General features: G+C 40.1%; 1 protein-coding gene across 3 annotated transcripts in view; it reads right to left on the reverse strand.

Moving 5' to 3' along the window:
* The window catches only part of HBS1L (HBS1 like translational GTPase), a 73,727-nt gene that overhangs the window by 18,400 nt on the left and 42,708 nt on the right, over window positions 1–12,619 (reverse strand). For 2 of the 3 annotated variants that reach the window (XM_053288309.1, XM_053288291.1), the window contains 6 exons: window positions 10,307–10,415; window positions 5,578–5,837; window positions 5,266–5,431; window positions 3,939–4,056; window positions 3,417–3,563; window positions 1,972–2,046 (listed from right to left, as the gene is read on the reverse strand). In XM_053288309.1, coding sequence (XP_053144284.1) covers window positions 1,972–2,046; window positions 3,417–3,563; window positions 3,939–4,056; window positions 5,266–5,431; window positions 5,578–5,837; window positions 10,307–10,415 — 875 coding nt within the window. The remainder of the gene's footprint in view (window positions 1–1,971; window positions 2,047–3,416; window positions 3,564–3,938; window positions 4,057–5,265; window positions 5,432–5,577; window positions 5,838–10,306; window positions 10,416–12,619) is intronic. The other variant, XM_053288303.1, reaches the window with a different exon arrangement.

The following is a 12,619-nucleotide window of genomic DNA, read 5'->3' on the forward strand; positions in this document are numbered from 1 at the left end:
ATAGTCCTCTAGGCAGCAGTAGTCTCTTTGCACCCAGATTTGTTACTCTTCTCCCAACGCCCCTTGGAAGGAGAAGCCCCCTCAGCATCAGACCCTCAGTGTCGAGACTTGTGCCACTTACGATGGGATGAATCAGAGGCTTCAGAGCTTTAAACGGGTCAGAGATAGACATCGTAGCAGTTCATGTTGAGGTTTCAGACTGCACAATGGCAGATCCTGACACCGACTTCGACACTGAGCCTGGTGTCAACCTCAATACCGTACCTGATGTTGATGGTATGGGAGTGCCAGCCGGGGACCTGGGTACCAGTGTGCCGGGCACAGTGCGTCGCCATAAAGGGCAGCTCTCAGACGTAGGGCTCTATTTTTTTTTGTTTGGTGGGAAAACGTTAGACAAATTTTACATGTGGAAGTGTTATGTTCCTCCCCCAAAACAAAGTAGACAAAGGTTGTAGTCGTCCACTGACAGGAGTTTCTGCAGCAGAGACATCGTTTAAAGGACTTTTTCTTATCCATAATGGAAGAAAATAAGAATACTCAAATAGTGTAGTAGAAGGTCCATTCCGAGTCAAAGCTGAGTAACGCCATCTAATAGTCCGTTCAATTCAACTAAACTGTAAACATCATAGAAAGAGAATAGTCTGGTCCGGTCCAAGTCGAGGATAAGGTATAACCGAGATACATTTCTATTTTGTTTTCACAGAAAACTGTTCCAATCTGAGGAGCTCACTGTCCGAGGTGCCAACACAATGGCAGTCAGAAAGAATCTGAGGAGAAAACACTAGCCTCCCAAACTGAGACACCACAAGCAGGGGGCGGAGCTTGGCACTTTGAGAAGCTAGTCAATTCTGCCCGAATGGTCCCGCGCAGGTGCAGAACCCACTCTTATGTGTTCAACGGATCCCAATCCAGATCTAAAGCTTCTCCAGCAGAGTCTGAGATTCAATAAGGTTTCCAATTCATGGGAGATTAATAAGACACTTTCTAGATTTTTCCAAAGTTGTACACCCATAATTATCTTACCCTTCCCTCTCCTCACTGCACAGAGCATTTCCCTCACTTTTCTTTTTTTGGGGGGGAAAGGAAGACTGGCTGACATCTTGACTAACCAAATGCTCATGCTTCTAGGGCAGGATGCCTCTGAGTACCAGTTGCTGGGGAATAACAGCAGGAGAGAGGGCATGCCCTCAACTCCCACCTGTGGTTTCCAGCAGCATCTGGTGGGCCACTGTGTGAAACAGAATGCTGGACTAGAAGGGCTTTGGGCCTGATCCAGCAGGGCTGTACTTATGTTCTTAGGGGCTGCAGGAACACTATCACAGCCACTATGCAATTCCACTTGCCCCCCTGCATGAGCACAGTTGCCTTTAAATTCTGGAACACTCCAGAAGGGCTCTGCAGAAGTGGAAATGTCACTTAGGGTCTTGAGCAGGAAGGTGCATGAGGGCTCCCGTCATGCCCTTGCAGCTCCTTGAAGCACGAATGCTTCGTTAGGATAGCATTCGTTATCCACTTGCATTCCCTTCAGAACCTAAAAAATTGCTCAAGATAGCCTGCCTAAAATTTACATATAGTGGGATTATAAGGGAGTAAATAGGGACAAGGAGAAGAGTAGTCAAAGTATTGCTCTGCCAAGCAATGAAGTTGTTATAAGACACGTATTGTGTAGTAACCTAGTTGGTAAGGAAGGCCAGGAAAAATGTTTCAAATTATGCAAGGCCAGAGGTAAATTAAAGTATCCGTCTTATGCAGAGGATCATAGGCCTGTTATGGGGAATGTTCAGACTGTGTTCATAGTTCTAAACTAGTGATGAAAAACCTCTTCAGTACACATTTGGAATTGGGCATATGCAAGATTTCCTGGATTAGACGTATTTCCTGATCTTTCCTGGACATTGAAACTAGTGGAGACTGACATCGTAAACTTATCCTGATAGATCTATCATTTGAATTTTATATCATTTTCTTTACCTTAAAACCAGCTTGTCTAAGGAACTGCCCAAGTTTGTGGACTATTTCCATAAATCTTTCCTGTTGCCAGTTGACCTATAATAAAAACATATTATATCTCTGAGGAAGTAAACACGGAGTCAGGACACTGTCATCAGTCAAACTCTTACAAAGCAAATAGCAACATCTGTGTTAAGACCCTCCAACAAAGGAAAACACAAAGCCAGCAGAGAGAGTGTTGAACTATGATCTGGGAGGTTTCCAGCTCAACCAATGAAAATTCTTTGAATAAAATCCTTAATCTACCTTACAAAGAATTGTACCAATTAAAAACTGAATGACTAACACACGTGTGGAATAAGAAGTCAGCATCTCAACTTGTTTCTCACTTATAAGGGATGCAGTGGTAGACAAATTCTAACTTAAGTTATGTTAAGTGGTAGCTACCACCAATAATATTTAAGAACAAAATTTTTTTGGTTAAAAATATAAGATTGATACTCATGGGGCAAAATGTGTATTCCAGATGTTAACAGGTTAGTTTTGGATGTGCCAACCCCAGGTTTAAACTCCGACTCAGCTATGACCATCACAGGATAGCCACTGGCACATGATTCTATCTTAGCCTAACCTATTTCATAGAGTATGGAAGGGCAGGGTACAAAATGTAATATTACAAGATTCTATATAAACTTACAAGTCAGCCAGCCACAATGAATACACTAGGACTTGCTTCCAAACAACTATGCATAAGATCAGTACAAGAGAGATTTTCTAATATTTTGATAATATACAATTCACTATGGGACAAATTTTATTAAGATGTCATGAAGGATATTCCACCTCACTGAAATTGCACAAGAACAGAAGTTTCAGGCAACATAGAACATAGCTTTTAGTCTGCCTGCACTTTTATTTCATTAAAACATTTTATTTCATTTATTTCATCATAAGTTCAGTAAGACAGAAGACAAAGCTCTCCTGAAGCTGCAGCAACACAGGGATGGATCTCATGTAACTTGCATGTTGCCAGTTTGATAAAATTTACTAAATTTTGTTCAGATGCTCTTATTAATCTGAAGGCAGACCAAGGTTTAATTTCCAGAACAAATAAACTTTCTTCAGTTTTAGAATACCATTTCAGACCAAGATGCTACCCTAAAATTTGCTCTAGGTCTGTAATATCTGTAAACTGTGTTCACACAATCAAAAACTGTTCTACCTGGGTTTTGGAAGCTATGTATGCTCCCAATTTTCGGTTATGTGGAACAGGGTAAGAAGAAAACTTGGTTTGTGTTTGTGCGGAAGCAAGACAGGAAGAAAAGCTACCCAGGTTTTCCTCCTACCTTGCTTCCACACAACTAAAAACTGGGAGCACACACAGCTCCCAAACCCAGGTAGAACACAGCTTTTTATGTGAAGTGTGTTCTCCGTTTATACAAAAGAATAAACGAAAAGGAAGATACCTGGTCCATTTTATTGACAGCAACTGCCAGCTGTGTAACTCCAAGAGATCGAACCAATAGCCCATGTTCCCGTGTCTGTCCACCAGTCTCAAATCCTGCTTCAAATTCCCCTCTGCTGGCATCCACAACTAATATAGCTACATCAGCCTATGGAAGAAGAATTCCACATGAGTGTTTTGCTGTCTTACTGATCACGAACAATTCATAGGGTATGTACAACTCCTCCTTCCCAATCCCTATTGCTTTCTCCCCCAATACACAGTTATTTATCACTCCAATGAAACAGAAAAAAGCCCAAATGTTGAGGAAATAAGATGCCTCAGACCAAAAGATTTAATTATACCCTGAAACAGAGTAGAAAGCATCTTAAGAATATTTTCTTTCCATTGGTTGTTGTAACAAAAAAACTGGAGTACAGAAAAAAATATCAATACATGAAAATGCTACAGAATTCAAATGCTTAATGACTTGATTGAATATGTTGCTATATTTTATAGATACTATTAAGGAAAGTCTCTTTACCTGTGCAGCTCCTGTGATCATATTTGGAATGAAGTCTTTATGGCCAGGAGCATCCATCAATGTAATAACTTTTGTCTTTGTCTCAAATTTGGTCATACCTACATCCATGGTCACTCCCCTAAAAAAAACATACATATGCATGCAAAGCATCATTTAGAGTAGTTTACCACACATACTCACTGATGATCCTGTTCATTGAGCTAGTGCTCAAAACCATCCAACACCTTTTAGAATAGGCAGGATATGGATCAAACACACCTAATATGGCTGTAGTGACAGTACTCTTCTCCTTTAATAAGAACATGCACGTGATCCTTTTTCCATCATGGCAAGATGGTGAAAGCACCAGTAAATATTTATTATACTGATGATCTAACTCCCATTTCCAATGAACTCAGGGTGGCATACATAGCTTTCTCTGACATCAGTTTACCCTCAGAGCTGCACTCTGAGACAGGTTAAGCTGAAGGGCTCACCCAATAAGCTTCCTACCTGAGTGGGTATTTGAACTCAAACCTCCCAAGTCCTAGCCTGACACTGTAACTACTATACCATGCTAGTTTTCTTGGTTAGAGGTTCTAAGAGGGATCTATCACATACTGAGATGGGAGCTTATATCAGAGACAGTATTGTAATGTTGGGATTAATTAGGATTTACTGAACTGCCATCATGTCAGACTGGTCACATGAAAGCAGTGCCAATTTATGACCACTTCACCAAGTAAACTAGACAGGCGATTCAGTCATAATCTGCTAGGAATATAGGAGGATACATCTAAAAGGCAATGATAGGAAAAAAATGTGACAGATAATAGTCTACAATTGTAATCTTCAAATACTATGTCTGGGGGCCACTTGAAAGATTATCAGGGGTTCCTCAGCACAAACTGTTTTTTTCTACAATGCAGACCCACAGGAAAATGTTGTTGGTGTCCTTGATTCATGTGAAGTAGTAGTGAAGCCCAATAGGACTATCTGTTCACCTGGGGCTACAATGAGGCCCAAGAAGTCTGTCAAAAAGCCTGTATGAACTCAGTATATGCTCTAGAATACAACCTGGGATCCTGCACAATGCACAGGCGTTCCATTGCAAAGAATCAAGTGTCCTCAGTGGGCAAGTCCATGTGGAAATGCAGAAAGTGTGAAAACCACTGTGTTACAATTAATTACATCCAAGATTTAAAACTAGAGACAGAGTTTTTTGGAAATCATAGCACTGTATACAATACCTGGGGAAACACTAATCACATTTATCCATACTAACTACAATAATTATCAAATGACATTATAAAAACATTAATTCAATGAAAAAGGCAGTATTGTTCACCTTTCTCTTTCTTCCCCTGTCTCATCTAAGACCCATGCATAGGCAAATGATGCCTTTCCAGCTTTCTTGGATTCCTGCTCATACTTGTGCATAGTTCGTTTGTTCACATTGCCCAGAAGATACAACAAATGGCCCATTAGAGTACTTTTCCCCGCATCAACATGTCCTAAGAGTAAGGAAAATGTGTGGTATTATTACTGATGGCTACATATTAAAAATCATGCTATACTTAAAAAAGGAAGTGCAAGGAACTTGAACAAAAGTTCCTTGATCAAGAAACATGTTGCTCATTTCTGTGGTCAAATGTATTACCTATTATCACAAGGTTAAGCAGATGCTTCCCTCCTTGCCTCTTCTCCAACTCAGCTTTCACATCTATTTGCTGTTTTGTTTTTCCAGACTTTTTCACTGGAGTTGGTACCATAGCCTGTTCTTCCGATGCTTGAACAGTTTGAGATGGAGGAGCTGGTTTAGGAAGAATCTCAACTACTCCCATATTGGCATTGGCATCTCCAGCTGAGTGTCCTTTTTGTGATGTAAAAGCATTATGCCCATTCTCTTCAGCAGTCACACTAGAAAAAGTAGAAATAGGCTTTAGGTGAGGAAGGTTCCACTATTGACAGAACAAATGAAGTTATTCTTTGACATTTCAAAATAAAGGAAAAGTTTGACATCACTGGATCACCCCAGTCTGTGATTATGCAGCCATTTGCCAAGGGCTGACTTCCCACAGTTGTGAAGTTGTCAAGTGGTGAAGGGAATCTTACTACTCTTTTTGCATCCCTAGATTTGCATCCAGTGCAAAAAATTGATAAATTTCTCCTCACTACTTAGCAGGATGATACAGAGAGCTTACCAAATGGTTACACGTACACTATGCTAAGTTATAACTTAATAATGGCCTTCGGTATTCACCCACTTAATAGCCTAGCTGAAAAGCTGGCCTTACAAATAATAATAATCATTGGTGCTGCCACTGCCGCTGTTGTTGTTAAGATGGAATTGCATGTGTAAAACAAGTGATACAAGACAACATATAGAATTAGCAATATGTTGCTAACAGAAGCTAACCCTATCTGGGGCTGCATCTGAAAGGGCATGACTCAGTTCCTCCTGTCTGCATGGAACTCTCCACACAGTCCTTTCAACCTGCCAATAGGGCTGGATCCCAACATAGCACTCAAAGAATGGAAGGGCTTCCACTCACAAAAGAGGTCTGTGAGCACAACCCTCCTTCTGTGAATGGAACGAGTGTCCATTCACAATGTGCCAAGTTAGGATACAGCCCAAAGTCTGTGAAGACAAAAATCAAGTGTGTTCTTTATTTACTGTCAGACAGACATTTCAGTACTTTTTTCTATACTACAGGACTTGTCAATGGGAAAAGTCTGTATTGTTTTTTTGTTTGCTACATTTGAAATAGTCGGTAGAACAGAAACTAGGGTAAGCAGCGAGGTGGCATCAAACTATTTATGGTAGTGAAATCCACAACAGATTGTGAGGAGCTCCAAAAGTATCTCCCCAAATTAGATGAGTGGGCAAAACAAGACAGCAAATATGGTTCAGTGTAAGTAAGCATAAGGTGATACACATTGGGGCAAAAACAAAACAAAACCAAGAATAAAAAACACCGCAACTTCACATATATGCTGATGGGGTATGAGCTGTTGGTGACTGACCAGAAAAGGGATCTTGAGGTTGTTGGTGGGCAGCTCGTTAAAAGTGCTAACCCATGTGCAGCAGCTGTGAACAAGGAAAATTCCATGCTAGGGATCATTAGGAGGGGGATTTTTTTTAAACCCTGCTAATATTATAATGCCCTTATACAAATCTATGTTGCGGCCACATTTGGAGTAATGTGTACAGTTCTGGTCACCATATCTCAAAAAGGACATTGTATGACTAGAAAAGGTTCAGAAGAGGACAACCAACATGATCAGGGGCCTAGAGCACCTTCCTTATGAGGCAAAGCTACAGCATCTGGAGTTTTTTAGTTTAGGAATACAGACAACTAAGTGGAGACATGTCAGGTCTATAAAGTTATGCATGGTGTGGAGAGAGAGAGATTTTTCTCCCACAACACTAGAGCCAGGGGTCATCCCATGAAACTGATTGCCAAGAAATGTAGGACTGACAAAAGGAAGTACCAATGGCTACTAGTCTTGATGTCTATAGGCTGCTTCCAGGTTCAGAGGCAGAATACCTCTAAATACCAGTTGCAGGGGAGCAACAGCAAGAGAGAGGGCATGCCCTTACCTCTTGCCTGTGGGCTTCCCAGAGGCATCTGGCGGGCCATTGTGTGAAACAGGATGCTGGACTAGTTAGGCCTTGGGCCTGATCCAGCAAGGCTGTTCATGTGTGTATGCATGTGTGAGTTGAGTTATTATGGAAGGTAAGCCAGGTCAATCACCAGACCACAGTCTTTTTTTTTCTTCCTACCTCTGTGTGTACATGCATGTGTGAGTTAAGTTATTATGGAAGGTAAGCCAGGTCAATCACCAGACCACAGTCTTTTTTTTTCTTCCTACCTCTGTGTGTACATGCATGTGTGAGTTGAGTTATTATGGAAGGTAAGCCAGGTCAATCACCAGACCACAGTCTTTTTTTTTCTTCCTACCTCTGTGTGTACATGCATGTGTGAGTTGAGTTATTATGGAAGGTAAGCCAGGTCAATCACCAGACCACAGTCTTTTTTTTCTTTCTACCTCTACATTACATCATCAAATGTGTAAGCCAAACATGCAAAAGTGACTTTATGTATCAAGAGACACCAATAGGTTGTACTCAAACTATAAGAAATGGGTACACATTTGTTAATTTATTTTATTTTTAACACATTTTTAAACACATTATTTAAATGAATCCCAGGTCTACAGCTTCCCATTCCAACTCCCTCAACTTTGTTAAAGATATCAAATCCGATTCATGACAAAATGCTTAGTGAAGCTGGAATACTCTCTAGTTAATTTTTGTATGTCCCTATCTCTAGTATTCAATTTGTGTCCACTCCTTTTTTAAAAAAAAAAACACAAGTGAATATGCTATTTAATCAGTTTAAATCACTAAAGGTTGCTACTGACATCTGATAAAGGAAATGAGATTTCCATTATCTTTTGCACATACAACTGCAGATAATCAAGTAGGTTAGGCTCAATATTTTTCAAGAGAAAAATAAGGTTCTACTAGATTGCTGTGATGGCAAAGACCAAGTTATTTCATGTACAGGTGTACCTCGTTATCCAGGGGGGTTCCATTCCCATCAATTTGTGCAGATAATGAAACTATGGACAACGAGATCTTAAGTCAATGGCAATTGGGAGGTTAGGCTCCTGAAGGGCAAAATACACAATAAAAAGGCAAAAATTGGAGAAATAACATACCGTGCCATGCTCTGAAGGCCTGTATCTGTCCAGCAATGCCACCTAAAACCCTCAATTGCACCAATTTTCCATGAAAAATATAGGGTGGGCAGTGTCTTTCTTTTCTTCTTCTTGTTCTTTTTTTTTTTTTTTAAAGAAAAGAGTCACAAAATGGCTCTGAGCAGCAAAATGGTGGCCAGAAATGGCCTCAGAGGTCATTTCCAGCCACCAAGGAACCACGGATTTTAACCCTTTTATACCCACGGATAGCGAGGCTGGGTGTACATGGCCTGACTGCGGATATGCGAAACCACAGATAGCGGGATCACAGATAACAAGGTCCACCTGTAATGTGATTGATGATATCGAAATCAATTTAGAAAAAAATCAAAATATTTTAAAGGGGGGGCGGACAATGCAATTGGGGTTGGGGCAGCAACCTCTGTGACAAATTACAGCTATTTCCCCTCCAGCTGACTAGAATTTGATTATTGGGCTTAGTACATTGTAAAACACTAGCAAGCACAGAGAGTATGGAAGGCTACATACATTTAAGATAAAGATACTCTTCATAGGTAAAGCATCATAGCTGGCCTTCAGTCCTTAAACATAAACTAAACTGGCTGTAGATTCAAGAATTTTCCATAATCCAAATGCTTAGTGTGCTTTGAGGGGTAATGACAACCTTTGCATGTATTCACGTGAGCCAATATGAAACTATAACTAGTCTCAGAGTTCTTGTTTCTTGTAACATGAAGACCCCAAGAAGGAAGCACTCAAGAGGAAATAATGAATCAAACTAGATTGTAAATACTGTCATTTTGTAAATACTGTCATTTTTTCTTCTTCTGCTCCATGAGCATCACCCACCAGTCACACCAAGAAAAAGCATAAGTTTCAAAATATTATATTAATATTTTAATATATTAAAATTACCACTCAAAACCTTGGTGTGTTTTTATAGATATTTTACTCTCATTTTTATATGTTTTAACTGTTAAACTCTTGGTTTTATCCTTGGTTTGTTTTATGCTGTAAACTGCCTAGAGACTTTGGTAGTGGGCAGTATACAAATTAATTACTAAATACATAAATAACGTATCAACTACAGTGTTACTATGTCTCTGAAACTTATTTTAATTTTTATTGCAATAGGTTTTTTATGGAGAAGAAACCATTAAACATATAGCTGAACTAGAGGACTTTATTTAAATGCCCAGTCTTTTTCTTTCTGTAGGTTTATTAGGGGTTCTCATACTGCCGGGGCCAGCCACAAACAGCTGGCATTACAGTAGCCATGAGCTCACAGCTGAATGCCATATATCCTCTTTTTCTCACCTCTGAATGATTACCTTCCATATTACTTATCTTGCAACATTTCCATTTGTAAAGGTATACTTTAGACTAACCCCTCAGATAATTCAGCACTCTGCAAAGCAGGTGTTTAAAATGAAGTGGCTAGCTGTGCTCTGTGCTACTCAGAGTGAAAGGGTTTTTTAAACTCACAAATGCAAGATACCTTCTTCTGAAAGTAATTATGAGTCAAACAAGAAGCCATGCTACTTAGTTTTGGAGCATACAGAACTAAATCTCGGTAAAAATAGACACAAAAATCTTGCTACAGGTGCAACATTATGATGGAAGAGCAGAGCAAGTGTACCTTGAGAAGAAGGAAGGCTTACCATGGAACTTCAAATCCTGCAGGTTTCTTCTTTCTAGACACAGTCATTTTGGTAACTTTTGGTACAACATCAGATTCAACCCTGGTTGTCTGGGAATCTCTGACTTTTCCTGGGGGGGGGGGGGGCAAGCACATTTGTAGGGTTGAATTCCCAGTATAGATAACTAAGTTATCTGAACATAAACTAACAACTTGCATCTCTTTTAAACCTCATTCCCAAAAAGAATCACTTGTTCAATTATACAAGCAAATTCTGCAGCAAATAGAGAGCACACTTCTGAAAATTGAGACCTATATTTTTTAAGAGTTTAACCATCCTGAGCATTTCAAAAAGGAGAGAAACAAAAGACATTTTTATATGGCTTCTGGCTGCGTTTTCAAAAACAAACAAAAACACCCTTGCAGAATTTGATATCCAGTATGAAATTTGGCACATCCTGTTAATGTTTTCATAAAAAGAGCAACACTTTTGAAAATCTCTGCCATCTCCCCAAATTTCAAGCAGGGGCTCTTTAAACTTTTTACATTATATTTGAGTTGTATATTGTATACAGCAATCTTATTTATTTATTTTTATATATAAACCGCTTTGAGAATTTTTTGAAAAGTGGTATATAGTAGTAGTAGTAGTAGTACAGTGTAGTAGTAGTAGTAGCAGTAGTAGTAGCAGCAGCAGCCGCAGCAGCAGCATACTGAAACAATCCAGGGGCAGAGCACTACCACTGAGCAAATGTGTTCAAAGAACCTGGGCTGCTGCCAATCAGGGGCCACACCTGGCGTCCCAGCCATGCCCCATGCATCTGACGTCAGACGCAGGGGGCGCAGGTTTATTTGCAAATGGGGCTGCGTGGCCCCATTTGCAGGCAAAGTCCCTGGCCAGCACCACTTTCGCAGCACGCCCAGAGCGGCTCTTCCTGCCTAAAAGGCAAGGATCGCTGCTCCTGGCTGCTCCATGAACACAGCGCTGCCTGGGGATTGTGCTCCCAAACGGGGCCGCATGGCCCTATTTGCAAGCTAAACCAGCGGCCTGGGTCACTGGCCTTCCTCCACCCCTGAAACAGTCAACATCCTTTAAAAATTCCCTAACACCAAAAGAACCCTCCCAGTTGAGTGTCCTGTTTCTCCTTTGATTTATAATGTCCAAAGTCAAGAGTATATACCATATATACTTTTACATTTTGTATGACTGGGTCATTTCTTGCTTCTCCCAATTTATACAGGTAGCCCTCATTTTCGCAGGGGTTCTGTCCTCACCTATAGGTGTGAATATGCAAACCACAAATAATGAAACCTTGAGTCAATGGGAATTGGGGGCTCAGATTCCTAACAAAAAAGGGGGCCAAAACAGCAAGATGGGCAGAAATAAGAGAAGAACAGAGACTTATGCTCCAGGTCTCCAGCAATGCTCCCCAAAACAGCTGAATATTCACCAAGATTTTTCCCCTTGAAGAGCCACAGAATTTCTGTGAAGTTCTGGGAAATGGTTGCCAGAAATGATATCGGAAGTAATTTCTGGCCACTCAAAAAAACCAGACAGACAAATTTCACCTATTTTTCAACCCAGGGATAATGAAACTGGGTCTCTAAGATCCAATTGTGGATACACGAAACCACAGATACAGAGTCTGAGGATAACAAGGGCCACCTGTATGCCTCAGAAACAAGGTCCACCATATCAGCCATTTTTTTTTTCTTTTTTGAGGCTTCCAAATCTGTGGTTTTATTTTTATCTTATTTTATTGGTGGTGGTGCTTTGCATCCATTATGGAAATGTCAGAAAAACCTTGAAAATGTAAGGGAAACTGGGTTGTTCTCTCAAGCCAGATGTTGACAATGAAGGAATAAGGTTTTCCAATAGACTGGGTTGAGGAGTCAGTTTCCTGCCAGTTTCTTCTCCCTAGGCCATGACTATATTTCCTAAATCCTACCCCTAGACCCAACTTATCTCCAACATTGATATCCTTCCAACCTTCAATTTCTCCCATCCTTTAAAAAATAAAAATAAAAAATAAAAATAAATGTTTCAGATCCTGACTTCTGGAATTAGTATTTGAAAGAAGTATATTTTCAACTAATTTGCATAATTTATTCCAGTCAAAGGATTTAGACTTTTGTCTTCCAGATTTTATTTGGAAAAGGGGCTCAACATTTCTGACAGTATTTTGTACACACACACATCCCACATCCCAACACAGATTAAAAGATGCTATAATTGGCTCTACTTTATTTGAGCTACAGACTACTAAGAAAGATGCATTTCGAAGTTTTAAGAAGTTCAACATGTCCACTGTAAAAGTACACTAATAATTTAACA

Source organism: Hemicordylus capensis, chromosome 1 (assembly GCF_027244095.1).
Source record: "Hemicordylus capensis ecotype Gifberg chromosome 1, rHemCap1.1.pri, whole genome shotgun sequence".
NCBI lineage: Eukaryota > Metazoa > Chordata > Lepidosauria > Squamata > Cordylidae > Hemicordylus > Hemicordylus capensis.